Source organism: Periophthalmus magnuspinnatus, chromosome 19, assembly GCF_009829125.3.
Source record: "Periophthalmus magnuspinnatus isolate fPerMag1 chromosome 19, fPerMag1.2.pri, whole genome shotgun sequence".
Classification (NCBI taxonomy): Eukaryota; Metazoa; Chordata; class Actinopteri; order Gobiiformes; family Gobiidae; genus Periophthalmus; species Periophthalmus magnuspinnatus.
Genome location: NC_047144.1, coordinates 15,987,802 through 16,004,281, shown reverse-complemented (window position 1 = coordinate 16,004,281; position 16,480 = coordinate 15,987,802). Strand labels below are relative to the sequence as shown.

General features: G+C 43.9%; 1 protein-coding gene across 1 annotated transcript in view; it reads left to right on the top strand.

Annotated features, from left to right (window-relative positions):
* prkcea (protein kinase C, epsilon a) overlaps window positions 1-16,480 on the top strand; it is a 62,217-nt gene that overhangs the window by 36,509 nt on the left and 9,228 nt on the right. The window contains exons 3-10 of the mRNA XM_033985370.2: window positions 7,600-7,765; window positions 9,017-9,051; window positions 9,198-9,286; window positions 11,397-11,526; window positions 12,310-12,452; window positions 12,974-13,076; window positions 14,468-14,676; window positions 15,634-15,807. Coding sequence (XP_033841261.1) covers window positions 7,600-7,765; window positions 9,017-9,051; window positions 9,198-9,286; window positions 11,397-11,526; window positions 12,310-12,452; window positions 12,974-13,076; window positions 14,468-14,676; window positions 15,634-15,807 — 1,049 coding nt within the window. The remainder of the gene's footprint in view (window positions 1-7,599; window positions 7,766-9,016; window positions 9,052-9,197; window positions 9,287-11,396; window positions 11,527-12,309; window positions 12,453-12,973; window positions 13,077-14,467; window positions 14,677-15,633; window positions 15,808-16,480) is intronic.

Below are 16,480 nucleotides of genomic sequence, written 5' to 3'. Positions count from 1 at the left end.
GCCCTGGTTTAGTACTGGTTTAGTCCTGGTTTAGCCCTTGCTTAGATCTGGTTTAGTCTTGTTTTAGTCACGGTTTAGTCCTCCTGGTTTAGTCCTGGTTTAGACCTGGTTTAGTCCTAGTTTAGTCTTGTTTTAGTCCTGGTTTAGCCTTGTTTTAGTCATGGTTTAGTCCTGGTTTAGCCTTGTTTTAGTCCTGGTTTAGTCTTGTTTTAGTCCTGGTTTAGTCCCGATTTAGTCTTGTTTTAGTCCTGGTTTAGTCCCGATTTAGTCTTGTTTTAGTCCTGGTTTAGCCTTGTTTAGTTCTGGTTTAGTCCTGGTTTAGTCTTGTTTTAGTCCTGGTTCAGTCCCGATTTAGTCTTGTTTTAGTCCTGGTTTAGTCTTGTTTTAGTCCTGGTTTAGTCCTGGTTTAGACCTGGTTTAGCCCTGGTTTAGCCCTGGTTTAGTCCTGGTTTAGACCTGGTTTAGCCCTGGTTTAGCCCTGGTTTAGTCCTGGTTTAGAGCTGGTTTAGTCCTGGTTTAGTCTTGGTTTAGTCCTGGTTTAGTCCTGGTTTAGTCTTGGTTTAGTCTTGTTTTAGCCCTGGTTTAGTTCTGGTTTAGTCTTGTTTTAGTCCTGGTTTAGCCCGGGTTTAGAGCTGGTTTAGTCCTGGTTTAGTCCTGGTGTAGACCTGGTTTAGCCCTGGTTTAGTCCTGGTTTAGAGCTGGTTTAGTCTTGTTTTAGTCCTGGTTTAGTCTTGTTTTAATCCTAGTTTAGCCCTGGTTTAGACCTGGTTTAGTCCTGGTTTAGTCCTGGTTTAGTCCTGGTTTAGACCTGGTTTAGACCTGGCTTAGCCCTGGTTTAGTCCTGGTTTAGTCCTGGTTTAGAGCTGGTTTAGTCCTGGTTTAGTCCTGGTTTAGTCCCGGTTTAGTCTTGTTTTAGTCCTGGTTTAGCCCTGGTTTAGTCCTAGTTTAGACCTGGTTTAGTTCTGGTTTAGTCTTGTTTTAGTCCTCATTTAGTCCTGGTTTAGTCCTGGTTTAGTCTTATTTTAGCTCTTATCTGTCCTACCTCCTCTTTGTATTTTATTGCAGATAAGGGGCGCTGTGTATCTCGTGTATATGATGTAAATCTATTTCCTATAAACAAACAGCATTGGTTCCTTTTTGTTATTCCTTTTGCAGTGAGGGAGTTCCATCTTAAAATAGATCATCAGCATTACTCCAAACGTCCCGTCCCCAGCTCCACCGTGATTGGTTGATTCCCTGGGCGACCTTATGACCCACAAGCCGCCCATGTTTGAACTTCCTGTGCAGAGTTCAGCCCTGCTTATGTATGCTAATAGTGAGGAATAAATGCTACGCTCACAGGGAGCAGTCTGAAGATTGTGAAGGTGGTATTTTTAGCATGTATTTTTGCTGGCGTCAAGCAGGACGAGGCCTTCGCTCCTGCATCTGTCGGATTCAGGAAATGAAATAAGACGTAATCTGGCTTTAATCCCTCCATCTGTAGACTTAGACTCACTTTTGTTTACTTTAAGATTCATTTTGTGTTCGGGTAGAGACGTGTACTCTGTACTGTTGATACTAATACCTAAGGAGGCTACTACTACTACTACTACTACTACTGCTTCTTCTACTTTTACTACTACGTTTACTACTACCAAGGATTTTTTTCTAATCCTTTAAAATACAGTTTTATTTGCTAGTTTATACATTTTTAGATTAATTTGCCTGATGGAAGAAAATAATATAGTAGTGGAATATAACTAAGTAAAAGTAGTAAAGTACTGTACTTTAAGATATCTGTAAATACATTTTTAAGTGGATAATTTTTACTTTCTACTTCACTACATTTTTTTATGAATGAATAATGACAATAGTGTAGAGCTTTGAGAGGCATTACAAGTGTAAGGCATTATTATTACTTATACCTGCTTTTTGGGTCCTACACTGTCAAATACTACCTCATTTTTGTACTACTACTATACTTATACATACTACTATAATTACTACAGTATTTCTACAGTCAGATCAGAAATACTGTGGCTCATTCAGAGACGGCGTAAGTACTTTAAGTACTTACTCATCAATACATAACCAGGACAAAGTACTGAATCCCTCCCTGGCTTTAGTCAGAAATACAAGACAAGTACGAAAGGCTAAGTAAAAAACAGCCCTCCTACAATACTATTATTACTACTAATACTAGTCCTACTGCTACTACTACTGCTGTTACTTTGCTGCTATTACTACTACCAGTAGTCCTGCTACTACTACCGTGTTTAGTTTTCAATGTAACCTAGTACTTCCCCAAAAATGCTACTACTACTACTATTACAACAACTTCACCTAATATTACTACTATTACTATTAGTTTTAGGCACTTCAAAATGGCAATGAACCCTACAAAACACGACCTTTATGAAAAGCCGGATGCCCTGTCAGAACATGGGCAGTTTGAATTCACATAAATTGTGCTCTATGGGAGAATCCTGTTTGGGCTGGAGCTGCAGTACCTGGAGCGGCCACTAGTCGCGTCTTATCCAACGCTTATAGATCCATGGTCAGAGGTAAATACTTTGTGTAATGCAACTGAAAAAGCCTGAGTAATGCATTTGATATGATCTGTAAGTAAGACCCGATAGATAACACATTGATTTGAAACTGAAACCAAAACAAGAGAACAGAAGAGAGATGCTGAGGTGGCACAGTGGCCGAGTGGTTAGCAATATCTCCTCACAGCTAGAACGCCATTGGTTCAAATCCCAGCTGTTTTTGTCCGTGTTTAATTTTTATGTTTTCTCCATGTCTGCGTTTCGAGAATTATATCTGGCAACTCAACAGAAATGCTAAAATGTGCCTTTTTGTGTGTTTGGTTCAAACTGTGAAATTGCCTCCATAAATGCAGAGATGTCACTTTATATAATTGTTTCAGACATTCCAGCTTTAGTTTGTTCCGTTTCTATTTGTAATCAGCAGTTTTTTATTTCAATTTGATGTTTTATTCAGTAGTAAACATTATCTCCATTACTCAAATCTTACCTGTCTTCAAAACAACATTGTGTACGCTAGTGTCCAATGCACAGGTCCAGAGGGCGTCAGTTTCCATGGCGACACCCCTCCCTCCTCTCTCTCTCGCTCCTCTCCACGCCTCACGCTCGCTGGCCCCGCCCCACCCCGTCCCCCGCTCGCTGCTCGTGCGCTCAGAGCCTGGGGACAGATGGATCATGTATTATGTAAAACAAAGTGATCTCAGTAATGGAGTGTTTAGCAGCTTCCTCGGGTCCAAATCACACTCTGCAGAACGACGCTCCCGTTTTAGGCTCCGTTTTTTACACGAAATAACTCAAACATGGCACAAAATGTAACTGTGGGAGTGTTAAAGGTTCAATATTACACAAAATGGACTCCTGTGAGCGTTAAGTTGTGTTATAATGTTGTTACCGCCTCAAAAACGCACCTGGAGTTGTGTTTTGTTTCATTCACACATGTTTGAGTGACTCTGCTGCTCCTGATACTGTTACTACTACTGCTGCCACAATACTACTTCTACTGTCACTACTACTACAGTACTACTACTACTACTACTACTACTACTACTACTACTACTACTGTTACTACTACTTCCCTGTGTATTCTCTCTCTCCCTCTCTTTTGAATCTTGCTCTTCGTTTTCACACTTCGTCCCCTGACAGTCGGTTTTAATCTAACTCTACCTCTTCTGTAAGTACATCTGACTTACCCTGGAGAGAGAGAGGAAGACAGGAGAGAGGGAAGAGAGGAGAGGAGGAGAGGGAGAGAGAGGGGAGAGACGGGAGAGAGGAGGAGGGGGGGAGAGAGGAGGAGAGGGGGGAGAGGAGGAGAGGGGAGAGAGAAGGAGAGAGGGTAGAGAGGAGGAGAGGGAAGAGAGAGGGGGGAGAGAGGAGGAGAGGGAAGAGAGAGGGGGGAGAGAGGAGGAGAGGGAAGAGAGAGAGAGGAGGAGAGGGAAGAGAGAGGGGTGAGAGGAGGAGAGGGAAGAGAGAGGGGAGAGGAGAGAAAGGGAAAGGTTGAGAGGGAGGAGAGTTGGAGAGAGAGGAAGGAGGAGAGAAAGAGAGATGAGGAGAGGGGGAGGAGGAGAGGAGGAAAGAGAGAGGGAGGAGAGTAGAGAAAGGCAGAGGGAGGAGAGAAAGAGAGGAGAGGAGGAGAGCAAGAGAGGTGGATGAGAGAAAGAAAGAGGAGGAGAGAGGAGAGGAAGAACGAGGAAGCAGAGAAGGAGGGGGGGAGAAAGAGAGGAGGAGGGAGGAAGAGAGCAGAGGAGGAGAGGAAAAGTAGAGGGAGATCATGTCCCAAGAGAGGGGGAAAGCAAGATAAAAAGTAGATTGAATTAGAAAAGAGGAGGGGGTGGACATAGAGCAGAGAGCGTGAAAGAGATGGAAAGAGAGGGATGAAGGAAAGAGAGTGATGAGGTTGAGAGGGAGAAGGGGGAGAAAGAGAAGAGGATGAGAGAAGGAGGGAGAGAGGGAGTAGAGGGAGATAATATAGCTAGAGGGGGGAAAGCAAGAGAAAAAGATGAGATTGAATTAGAGAGAGAGAGGAGAGAAAAGAGGAGGGGGCGGACATAGAGCAGAAAGTGTGAAATAGATGGAAAGAGAAAGAGGGATGAAGAAAAGAGAGAGCATTGACACAGAAATCAAATTAGAAAGTGAGAGAGTGGAGGAGGGAGGAAAAATGAGAAATTAGAGGTGAGAGATGGAGGAAAGAGAGAGGGAGGAAAGGGGGATGAGAGAGAAAGAGAAAAGGCAAGAAGTGAAGTCAGTAAAGAGACAGAGCAAATGAAATTAGTGATAGAGAGAGTGTGAAAAGGAGGGATAGAGAGAGAAATAAGATTAGAAAGAAAAGAGTGAGAGAATACGGAGAGAGATGAAATAGATGGAGGCACGAGAGACTGAGAAGACGGAAGAGAAGAGAAGTAAGAGGAGAGTAAAGAGGAGGAGAGAGAGGTGACAGAGAGAGAAAGCGAGGTAAGGCATGGAGAAAAAAGAGAGAGATTGAAATTAGCTTAGATAGAGAGAGAGAGTAAGGAAAGAGAAATATATAAACAAGATAAAGATGGAAGGATAGGAGAGAAGGAGGGAGAACAGAAAGGAGTAAGAGAAAGAAAAGACCGAAATGAAATTATAGAGAGAGTAAGAGGAAAAAAGGGAGGTGAAAGAGTAGAGAAAGGGAAAGAAGGGAAAAGGGGAAAGAGAGAGTAGAGAAAAAGAAAAGGAGAATAAGAAGAAAGGGATACATGAGAAAGAAAATGGGGAGAGAGAAGAGAGAAAGGAACGGAGCGCTAGAGAAAGAAACACGACAGAGAATTGAAATTATTGAGAGGAGGAGAGAGGTGAAAGAGTAAACAAAAAGAAAAGGAGAATAAAAAGAAAGGGATACAGCAGAAGAGAGAAAGGAACGAAGGAGCGCTATAGAAAGAAACACGACACGACAGAGAATTGAAATTATAGAGAGAATAAGAGGAGGAGAGGAGGCAGGACGGGCTAACACAGAGTGGAAGTGTGCGGGGGCCGTGTGGAGGTGGTTCTCTTGGTCTCTGTGGTGGATTCTTCTTCCTCTTCTTCTCTACTTCTTCTTGTCGTGAGGAAGAGGAGGAGGAGGGTTTGAATATGTCGGATTGCGTTTAGAGCCCACTCACAGGTATAAATAAACCCGTCTGTGCTGCTGCTGGGTCCCTGTTCCAGCCTCCAGGAAATCTGACGCTTTGTGTCGGAATGAGCCGGAATCGTGAACAAGGGATTAGATTAGGAATATTTATCTGGAATGTTACGATAGGGAGAGGAGAGAAAGGAACGAAGGAGTGATAGAGAACGAAATTGAAATTATACAGAGAGTAAGAGAAGGAGAGAGGGGTGAAACAAAGAGAGAGAGTAGGGAAATGAAAAGTGAGAGAGTAGTGCAAGAAAAGAGGAAAAGAGAGAGAAAACGAGGGAAGATATGGAGAGAGAAGAGAGAGGTTGAAATTAGAAGGAGAGAGATGAAGGAAAGAGAGAGGAGGGAGAAAAGAAAGGAGCGACAGAATTGAATTAAAACGTAGAGTAAGAGGAGGAGACGGAGGTGAAAGACCATGTGTACCATTTGTCCTTATAGGTGTAATCCCTGATTTGTCTGTTATTAATGTTCATATCTTGAATCGCAGACAAAATAATGAAATAAAAACACCAGGATCATGTAGAGCGGGTTAATACAAACATTTTAAGACCAAAATGACGAGTCTGACAGCAGCAGTTACAGAGAGAGGGGACACAGTTTTTCAATAGAAAGTGAATTGGAGTTGATGGAGCTGGAAGTGCGCACATGATCACTTCCTATCTGAAACGCGGCGGCTAGCAGGTTAGCTATGTTCATTTATATATAGTGTCTATGGTCACTATATTTAAAAGTCAAACTCGATTTTGGTTCAGTTTTTTTTATATAACGGAGTAGAGCTGAACACTTATAGTCATTTATTTAAATATTTGGACCCACAGAGTCATATGACCTGACAGACTGGTCCTAATGCAAGTATCAGATGTATAAACATGTTTGTCCAGAGCCTTTGAGACTCGCTGATTGTGGCCATTCAAATAGTCATTTTGATTCGATTGTGGTTAATCTAGCCCCGATAGAAGATTTTCAACACAAAACAATAGTTGTCTCTTTGCTCTCTGATACTAGCACTGATATAAAGGTCATGTTGTGTTCTGTTTATGTGTTTTCTGCATAAAAATATTCAACCATGAATCAAATTATGATAAATGGACTACTACAATTGATATACGTCTCATGATACTAATACAACTACTGCGTATCTAAAACTTTACCCAGAAAATTATTACTATTACTACTACTTCTACTAATACTATGACTACTACTACTTCTACTTTTTATAATGCTGAATACACTACTACTACCTGCTTTAGCTGCAACTTCTGCTACTACTACTACTACTACTACTACTACTACTACTACTACTGCTATTACTACAATTGATATACTTCTCATGATGCCAAGACAATGTTTGCTCATCTAAAATTGTGTCCAGAAAATTACTATTATTACTACTACTACTTCTACTATTACTACTTTGCTACTACTACTGCTGCTACTACTTCTACTAATGTTATTATTACTACTATTACTAATACTACAACTACTACAATTGATATAGTTTTCATGATACTAAGATATTTGCATATTTAAAATTGTGTTTAAAATTACATATTTAAAATTATTACTACTACTTATACTTTTTACAATGCTGAATACACTACTACTACATGCTTTAGCTGCAACTTCTACTACTACTACTACTACTACTACTACTACTACTACTACTACTACTACTACTACTACTACTATTACTACTACTACTGCAATTGATAAACTTCTCATGACAACTTCTGCATATCTAAAATTGTGTCTTACTACTATTACTAGTACTATTTCTACTAGTACTTTTACTACTACTACTACTACAAATACTTGAAAATATATGCACTCTATTTACAAAAGCTCCTGTGATTTTGACTTTTATACTACTTCCTCAGTTGTATAATTTTAATCTGTTATATTTTTGAATGACTGATATATATTTTTCTTCTCCTCCCTCAGCCTCGGGGACCAATGACAATGAGGAGCGTGTGTTTCGAGAGCGCATCGGCCCGCGCAGACGCCAGGGGGCAGTGCGGAGGCGGGTCCATCAGGTCAACGGGCACAAGTTTATGGCCACGTACCTGCGCCAGCCGACATACTGCTCCCACTGCAGGGACTTCATCTGGTCAGTGCAACAACTACTATTTAACTTTTATTTGATGGGACAGTGAGTGGCATCTAGTGGCGATCAAGAGGAAAAAAAAACTAGGACAAAAAAACGATTATCTAGATACTAATTGATGCTAAGGGTGGGTTCACAACATCGACAGTATAAAGAACGGGCTCCATATTTGGAATTCTGACCGCGAGTATCATAGCAACCAAAGAGCCAATCCGGAGCGAGGCTGTTCAAGGCCGCACCACTGGTTTAGCAGAGAGCAGGTGATTAGCAACACTGTCAATCAAACCGGTTGCTTATGCTAGCGGGGCAGGTTAATACGAACATTTTAAGACCAAAATGACGAGTCTGACAGCAGCAGTTACAGAGAGAGGGGCCGCAGTTTTTCAATAGAAAGTGAATTGGAGCCAGAGTCGATAGAGCCGGAAGCCCATGCCCATATTTGGAACATAGCAGCGAGCAGGTTAGCTATGTCCATTTATATGTACAGTCTACGGTTCACACTTGTTTGAACTGTAAACAGTTTGAACCTGGTTTAGTCCAGATTCTAGACCTGGTTTGGTCCTGTTCTAGTCCTGGTTTAGTTCTGGACTAGTTCCCAAATTAGGCCCAGTTTAGTCCCAGTTTTGAGGAGGTCTATGTGTAAGTATGAACACGCCCTAAAGCTAATATCAACAGTAGTTCAGTTGGTAGAGTTGGCTGTGCGATTTCAGCTCCCATAGATGAATGCTGTTGTTGTGTCCTCGGGCAAGACACTTCACCCACTTCACCCCCAGTGTCTGTGCGCACTGGTGTATGAATGTGTGTGTGAATGTGTGAGTGGTTCCTTGTTGTAAAGTGCTTGAAGGTGAAAAAGCGCTGTATGAAAATGTGACCATGTGACCGTCACCAGGGAGACAAGGAATGTTACATAGATCACCTTTAAGTATACCGCACCATTTACCTCAATAGTTTCATTTCATATAATTTAGGGATAAAAATCATGTCTATATCACGGCTCAGTTTCAATTATCGATGATCAAAAACCCATATGGGCCTTTTTGTGTAATTACGTAACTGCTGACCTCACAGTTTTATTATTGTATTTAAAAGTTTATGCAAAAGCCCATTTATTTTATGTATTTGAAATTGTAATGATTATTATTATGGCTTTAGACTTCGCTACACATATTTGAACCAGTCCTATTTCCTTTCCTGTTTTAGTACTTTTGCATGTTAAGTATCTTTTGCTAATGCTTTTTGTGTTTTCTGTTCCAGGGGCGTTTTGGGGAAGCAGGGATATCAGTGTCAGGGTGAGTATCTGTCTCTCGAGCATTTTTAAGAACCAAAAATCACATTATGAGTGATATTAGTATAAATATTCATGTAAAATAAGGGTCAAAGATGGAGGAAACACATCGAGTCTTTGTGTTTTTAAAATGTTGTTCTTTACCTGCAGTTTGCACCTGTGTGGTCCATAAACGCTGTCACGAGCTCATCATCACCAAATGTGCTGGAATGAAGAAACAGGAGGACACACCGGAGGAGGTAACGTCTCTCCTCCTCCTTCTCCCTCTCTCTATCTGTCTGTCTATTCTCTCCATCCATCTCTACCCTGCCCGCTTCCTACTTTCTCACTCTTGTATTTCTTCTCCTAACTTTCTGTCCCTTCTCCTCCCTCTTGCTTTCCTCTCATCCCTCTTTCCTCTCTCTGTCTACCTCTCTCTCCTCTCCCTTCCTCTCTTGTTCCTCTCTCTCCCCAACTTTCCTGCCCCTCTCTCTCTTTCTCCTCCCCGTCCCTCTCTCTTTCTCACTCTTTCTTCACTCTCTTTCTAGTCTCCTCTTGTTTTCTCCCTTCTCTCCTCTCTGCCTTCTCTCTCCTCTCCTCCTCTCCTCTCCACTCTCCCATCCATCTCATCTCTCTCTTCCTTCCACCCCTCTCCTCTTTCCCTCTCTCTGTCGACTCTCTGCCCTCTCTTCTTCTGTTTCCCTCCTCTCTACTCTCTCTGATCCCTCGCTCCGCTCTGCCCTCTCTGTCCCCTCTTCTCTCCCACTCTCTTTCTCTCCTCTTTACCTCTCTTTATTCTCTCCACTCTCCCACCACTTTCTCCTCTCTGTTATTTCCCTCCTCTCTGCCCTCCCTCTATCCCTCCCTCTCCCTCCTCTCTTCCCTCTCCCCTTGTCTCCCTACTCTTCCATCCCTCTGTCCCTGTTTTTTCTCTTCCTCTCCTGTCCCCCTTTCCCCCTCTCTCCTGCCCCGTCCCTCTGATCTCTTCTCCCTCTGTCTCTCCCTCTCACTCCCTCTCCTCTCTCCCTTTCTCTTCACTCTCCCATCCCTCGCTCTTCTCTTCCATCTCTTCTCCCCTCCTCTCTTTCCCCACTCCCTCTCCTCCTCTCCCTCTCTCTACCCTCTTTCTTTAGTCTCTCATCCCTCTCTCCTCTCTTCCATCTCTCCTCCCCTCCTCTCTTCCCCTCTCCCTCCCTTCCTCTCCCGCTTTCTCTCCCTCTCTCTCCACTCCCCTCTTTCTTCCTATCTCTCTTTCATCTCTGCTCCCCTCCTCTCATTCCTCTTTTCCCTCTCTCCCTGTCTCTGCTGTTCCTTTCTCCCTTTCTCTCTCTCCACTCTCCCATCTCTCTCTCCTCCCATCCATCTCCCCTCTCCCCTCCTCTCTCCTCCCCTCCTTTATTTCCCCTCCTCTCTCCTGTATCCCTCCCCCCTCTACCTCTCTCACCTCCTCTCTGGCTTCTCTGTCCTCTCTCCTTACCCTCCCCTCTTCTCTCTCCTCCCCTCCTCTCTGCTCTCTCTGTCCTCGCTCCTCTCTTTCTCCTCCTCCTTCCTCTCTTCTCCCCTCTTCTCTGTTCTCTCCTCCTCTCTGCTCTCTCCATCCCCTCCCCTCCTTTCTCCTCTCCCCTCATCGCTGTCCTCGCTCCTCCTCTCCTCTCTTTCTCCTCCTCTGTCCTCTCTTCTTCCCTGTTCTCTCTTCCTCCTCTTCTCTCCCTCTCTCCCCTCCTCTTTTTCCTCCTCTGTCCTCTCTCCTCCCCTCTTCTCTCTTCCCCCTCCTCTCTCCCTCTCTCCCCTCCTCTCTTTCACCTCCTCTGTTCTCTCTCCTCCCCTCTTCTCTCTTCCCCCTCTTCTCCTCCCTCTCCCCTCCTCTCTTCCCCCTCTTCTGTCCTCTCTCCTCCCCTCTTCTCTCTTCCCCCTCCTCTGTCCCTCTCTCCTCCCTGTTTCTCTCTTCCCCCTCCTCTGTCCCTCTCTCCTCCCTGTTTCTCTCTTCCCCCTCCTCTGTCCCTCTCTCCTCTCCTCTTCTCTCCCTTTTTCCCTTCCTCTCTTCCCCCTCCTCTGTCCTCTCCCCTCCCCTCTTCTCTCCCTTTTTCCCTTCCTCTCTTCCACCTCCTCTGTCCTCTCTCCTCTCCTCTTCTCTCTTCCCCCTCCTCTCTCCCTCTCTCCACTCCTCTCTTCCCCCTCTTCTCTCCCTTTTTCCCTTCCTCTCTTCCACCTCCTCTGTCCTCTCTCCTCTCCTCTTCTCTCTTCCCCCTCCTCTCTCCCTCTCTCCTCTCCTCTCTTCCCCCTCCTCTGTCCCTCTCTCCCTCTGTCCTGTGACATAATGCACAGTGTACACACAGTCACAGTTTTCTGACTGTGTGTCGCCCCCTGCAGGTTGGTTCGCAGCGGTTCAGCGTAAACATGCCTCACAAGTTCAGCATTCATAATTACAAGGTTCCCACGTTCTGCGATCACTGCGGCTCTCTGCTGTGGGGGCTCATGAGGCAGGGCCTGCAGTGCAAAGGTCAGTCCAACCTCTCAACACGACTGAGGTGTAAATGCACAGTGTTTATAAAGTAAAACATTTAAAACATTTATTACAAAGACAGTTGATCAGATATGTTCATCAGACTTGTTCTATTGTCTAGCCATGGGACGATTATATCACGATAATGAATAAAGCTGTTATAGATATGAATAATTATAACTTTAACAGAGATTATTATGCATGAGCAGGGCTGTCAACTGAAATTCAGGGGTCTGGGGCAATAATCCTCACTTTGCCCCCCCTGTAATACAAATTAATAGGAAGAGGGTCCAATTCTGGGCCCGTAAGACCCTAGAGCTCTGGACAACAGACCCCTTTGTCCCCTCCGTTGACTCCCTTGTGGATAAGTTGTTTCTTTCTTTCTGTGTATTGTCCCATCCCTACTATTGTCGTCAGTGGTTTCCAAAGTTTTTACCTCATTTAATCCACCTGTACATGGGCTCTGTTAGTGGTACGAAGCACATCAACATGGGACAGGTGGGACTTCTGTTATCTTTGGCTTCAGTTCATTAATGTTCCGTATCTTTATTTAATTGAATCTGCGTATCTGATTTTGTCCCAGTAAACCATGATACACATTGTGCTTTCTCTTGAGGCCATTTCTTAGAGGTTAATCAACAGAATGCCTCAAATACAGAAATACAGTGTCATTAAAATCAATGGAACAAATCTAATCAATAAATCTTATCAATTGCCTGAAATCACAGTTTGAGTAGGTCGCACATTTTGAATCTCGATGTGTTCTTATGTTGGCGTCAGTGTGTAAGATGAACGTGCACCGGCGCTGCGAGACCAACGTGGCTCCGAACTGCGGCGTGGACGCTCGCGGCATCGCCAAAGTCCTGTCCGACCTCGGAGTGACGCCCGACAAGATCTCCAACACAGCCCAGCGCAGGAGGAAGGTATGAACAACAAAGTGTCATTTAAAGGGCCCATATTACACTATTCACTGATCTATGTTATAATGTTGTTTCCTCATCACAAACATAAGAAGAAATAAATAAAATTAAAAATACATGCACATATTATCACGTTTCTGATGGACTGTGACAATATAATTTTTGTGATCTGCTATTATTTAGATTTAAGATTTATTTTTTATTACCTGGTTGTTAGCGTTTATGCTAATCCAACCATTTATTAATAAACTAACTGTTTTCTAATGAGGCTCTGATGCTAACGCTAATGCTAACTCTCCCATTGAAAACGCCTTCCTGTTTATCCGTGAGTGATTAAAAAAAAAAAACTAAATAAAAAGCATAGCAATTAACAGTTTAAAACAAAATATCACATCTTCTGAATGGGAAAAGTCCTCATAATGTTGCCTATAACAGGAGATTATAGCTGCTGTGCTGTTCTCCTGATCTCTTGTATCACAAAAGCCTTTCTCATGTTGTTGTTGTTGTTTTTTTTGTTTGTGCAGTTGACCCCAGGGCAGGACCCTCCCCAGTCGCCTCCAGAGCTCTCCCAAACAGAGGACAGTAACTTCAGCCCCCCCGCCGTGCCCACCTCCCCCTCACAACAAGGTAACCACACCGTAATCCACACTTACACCATCACACTGTGGAAGAGCAACAACGTCCTGAGTGTTTGCCCAGTTACCCGAAGGTTGACGGTTGTTGTGTCCTTGGGCAAGACACATAACCCACCTCACCCTCAGTGTCTGCGTACACTGGTGTGTGAATGTGTGCGTGAATGGGTGAGCGGTTCCTTGATGTAAAGCCCTTTGAGAGACTTGAACGTGGAAAAGCGCTATATAAAAATGTGATCACGTGACCATCACCAAGGAGACGAGGGGGCTGACCTTCCACCAGAATAGTCAGTTCTCCTTTAAGTACACCGTTTTATTAGTGTTCTGTGGTTGTTCGGATGATAATTACTCCCGTAAGAACATGTCGTCCAGTTTGAAAGTGAACTTAACCCCAGATGACACTATTGTTGTTAAAACCTGGTTCACATGGAGCTTTCCGCCCACCTCCATGTGCTCCTCACAGTTAGTCACGTCTTCACACTTTTCCACTGAGAAGGAGTAACATTGAGTTTCTGCCTTCATGAGCAAAACAGGACAAATCTAATGCTTCTCCATCCATGTATCTATGACATGTTATGATTTTGAATTGGTTTATTGACTGTTTTAGCTACGATCAGGCTATTTGTCAAAAGAAGAGTGAAAATGGTTAGTTTCAATTGTTTTTGTGCTGTTAAGGTGTTTTGTTTTGTGATTTCAAAATTAGATAAAGCATTTACCCCTGAACTATAAGATTCACAGTTGAAGACTTTTGTATGTCTTTCAGAAAGATTTCCTAATGTGCTACAAGTTAGTTTCAGTACTTTGTGACAACCACTAGATGGCACTGAAGTAGCACAAAAACGGAAACTGTATGAATTGTTGTGAGTGTTTAAAGGTCCTAGATTACACAAAATGTTCTGTTGTGAGTTTTAAGTCGTGTTATAATTACCTCCTCAAAAATATACATGGAGTTGTGTTTTGTTTCATTCGCATGTTTGAGTAACACTTTATTATTAGTCTGTACATCTCCAAAGGTCAAAACGCTCTGTTCCACCTTGTGATGTCATGAAGTGGTAGTTTTCAAGTTAACAGCTCCTTTTACCTTTAGTTCAGTAGAGATTGGCAATTCCTGAGTGGAAATGATCCAAATGATTCTAGTGAAGGTGTGTGGAGTTTAAAAACACAGTAGAGTGCTTCCTGTATTACCAATTGATGACATCACAAGGTGGAACAGAGTGATTTCCGTTTGAGAGAAGAACTCGGCCTAAATATGCAGGGTTTGTGTGTGATACATGTGTGAATGAAAGAAAACACAACTCCAGGTCTGTTTGTGATGAGGAAACAACATTAGAACAGAGATCAAAAACAGTGTAACATGGGCCCTTAAACTTGCTCTCTGCCCCACAGATCTAACTGAGCTGGAGCGGCTGCAGGACGTCCTGTCTCTGGATCAGGGCGGCCCCCAGAACTCCTCCTCTTCGGCCTCTTCCACCTCCTCCTCTTCCTCCTCCACCTCCTCCTCTTCCTCCGCGGGCCGGGAGAATGGACAGAGCCAACGCAGGACGCTCAAAGACTTCAACTTCATCAAGGTCCTGGGCAAAGGCAGCTTCGGAAAGGTAAACGGGAGCGTTAATGACATAACAGAGACGAGGGTTTAAAGGTGTACTGTGTAACTTTTCTGGTGGAGGGTCTGCCACCTGCTCGTCTCCATGGAGATGTTATTGTCCTGCTTGGAATGTTTTACAGTATGGCATCAAACTTAACAATCTCTGTGGAGACGAGCAGGTGGCACGACCGGTCAGAGTTAAAGGTCAGATCTGTGGAGAGACGAGCCCGACCACAGTAAGAATGCATGTTTTTTCAAGATATTTTTGAGCAGTAAAAATACCTGTAAAGAAACAAATGCAAGTTAGATGGGTTTAATGCCATGCTGTGGAACATTACAGGTAAAGTAATTACATCTCCATGGAGACAAGCAGGTGGCACACCCTCCTCCAGAAAAGTTGCATAGTACACCTTTAATAAAGTAATAACATGTGGAGTCAGCTAAAACCTCTTTTTTCTTTTAATGTTAATGTTTAAAGGTCCAACTGTTCCACCTTGTGATGTCATGTGGTAATACAGGAAGTGCTCCGTTGTGTTTTTAAACTCCATGCACCTTCACTAGAATCACTTGGATGATTCCAGCCCTAGTAGTAGTAGCAGTAGTAGTATTAGCAGCAGTGGTAGCCAGACTGCGAATCTCTACTGAAGTAAAGGTGAAAGGAGCTGTTAACTTGAAAACTACCACTTCATGACATCACAAGGTGGAACAGAGCATTTTGAGCTTTGGAGATGTTACAGACTAATAATAAAGTGTTACTCAAACATGTGTGAATGAAACAAAACACTACTCCAGGTCTGTTATTAAGGACCTAACAGCATCATAACTTGGCTTAAAGTTCACAAGAGTCCGTTTTGTGTAATACAGGATCTTTAATGTTGAATTGTACTGTACAAATAAACTTGCCTTGCCGTAATAATACTGTACATTTCCATTGTGCTGTACGTGACGTCGGTGTTGTCTTGTGCAGGTGATGCTGGCAGAGCTGAAGGGCTCAGAGGAGGTTTACGCCGTTAAAGTCCTGAAGAAAGATGTGATTCTCCAGGACGATGACGTGGACTGCACCATGACGGAGAAACGCATCCTGGCCCTGGCTCGAAGACACCCCTACCTCACCCAACTCTACTGCTGCTTCCAGACACGGGTATGCTAGCATCTTAGCATTAGCCTTAGCATGTCAACCAGGAGAGACTATTAGCAATCTTCTCAAAGGGCTTCTCTCTCTTCCTCCTGCTCTCCTTCTGTCCCTTCCTCTCACTCTTTCTCTCTCCCTCCCTCTTCTTCCCTCTGTCTGTTACTCCCTCGCTCTCTCTCACTTCCTCCCTTTCTCCCATTCCCTCCTTCTCTGGCTCTTTCTCTCCCTCCCTCCCTCTCTCTTCTCTCCCTTTCTCTCTCCCTCTCTCCACCCTCCTCCATCTCCCTCTCGCCCTCTTTCCCTCCCTCTCTCTCTCCTCTCCCCCCCCCTCTCTCTCCTCTTTCCCCCCCTCTCTCTCCCTCACCCCTTCCCCCTCCTTCTCTCTCTCTTTTTCTCTTTCTTTCTTTCTTTCTTTCTCTCTCTCCCTCCCCCCCTTCCCCCTCTCTCTCTCTATCTCTATCCATTCTTCTCTCCTTCCCTTGTCTCCCTCCTTCTCTCTCCCTCTCCCTTTCTCCCCACTTCCCTCTCACCCCTCTCTCTCCCTTGTTCTCTCCCGCCCCATTCCCTCTCCCTCCTTTTCACTCTCTCTCCCTCATTCTCTCCCTCCCCCCTCCCTCCTTCTTTCTCTCTCTCTCCCACTTTCTCCCTTCCCTCTCTCTCTCTCCTCCCTTCCCTCTTCCCC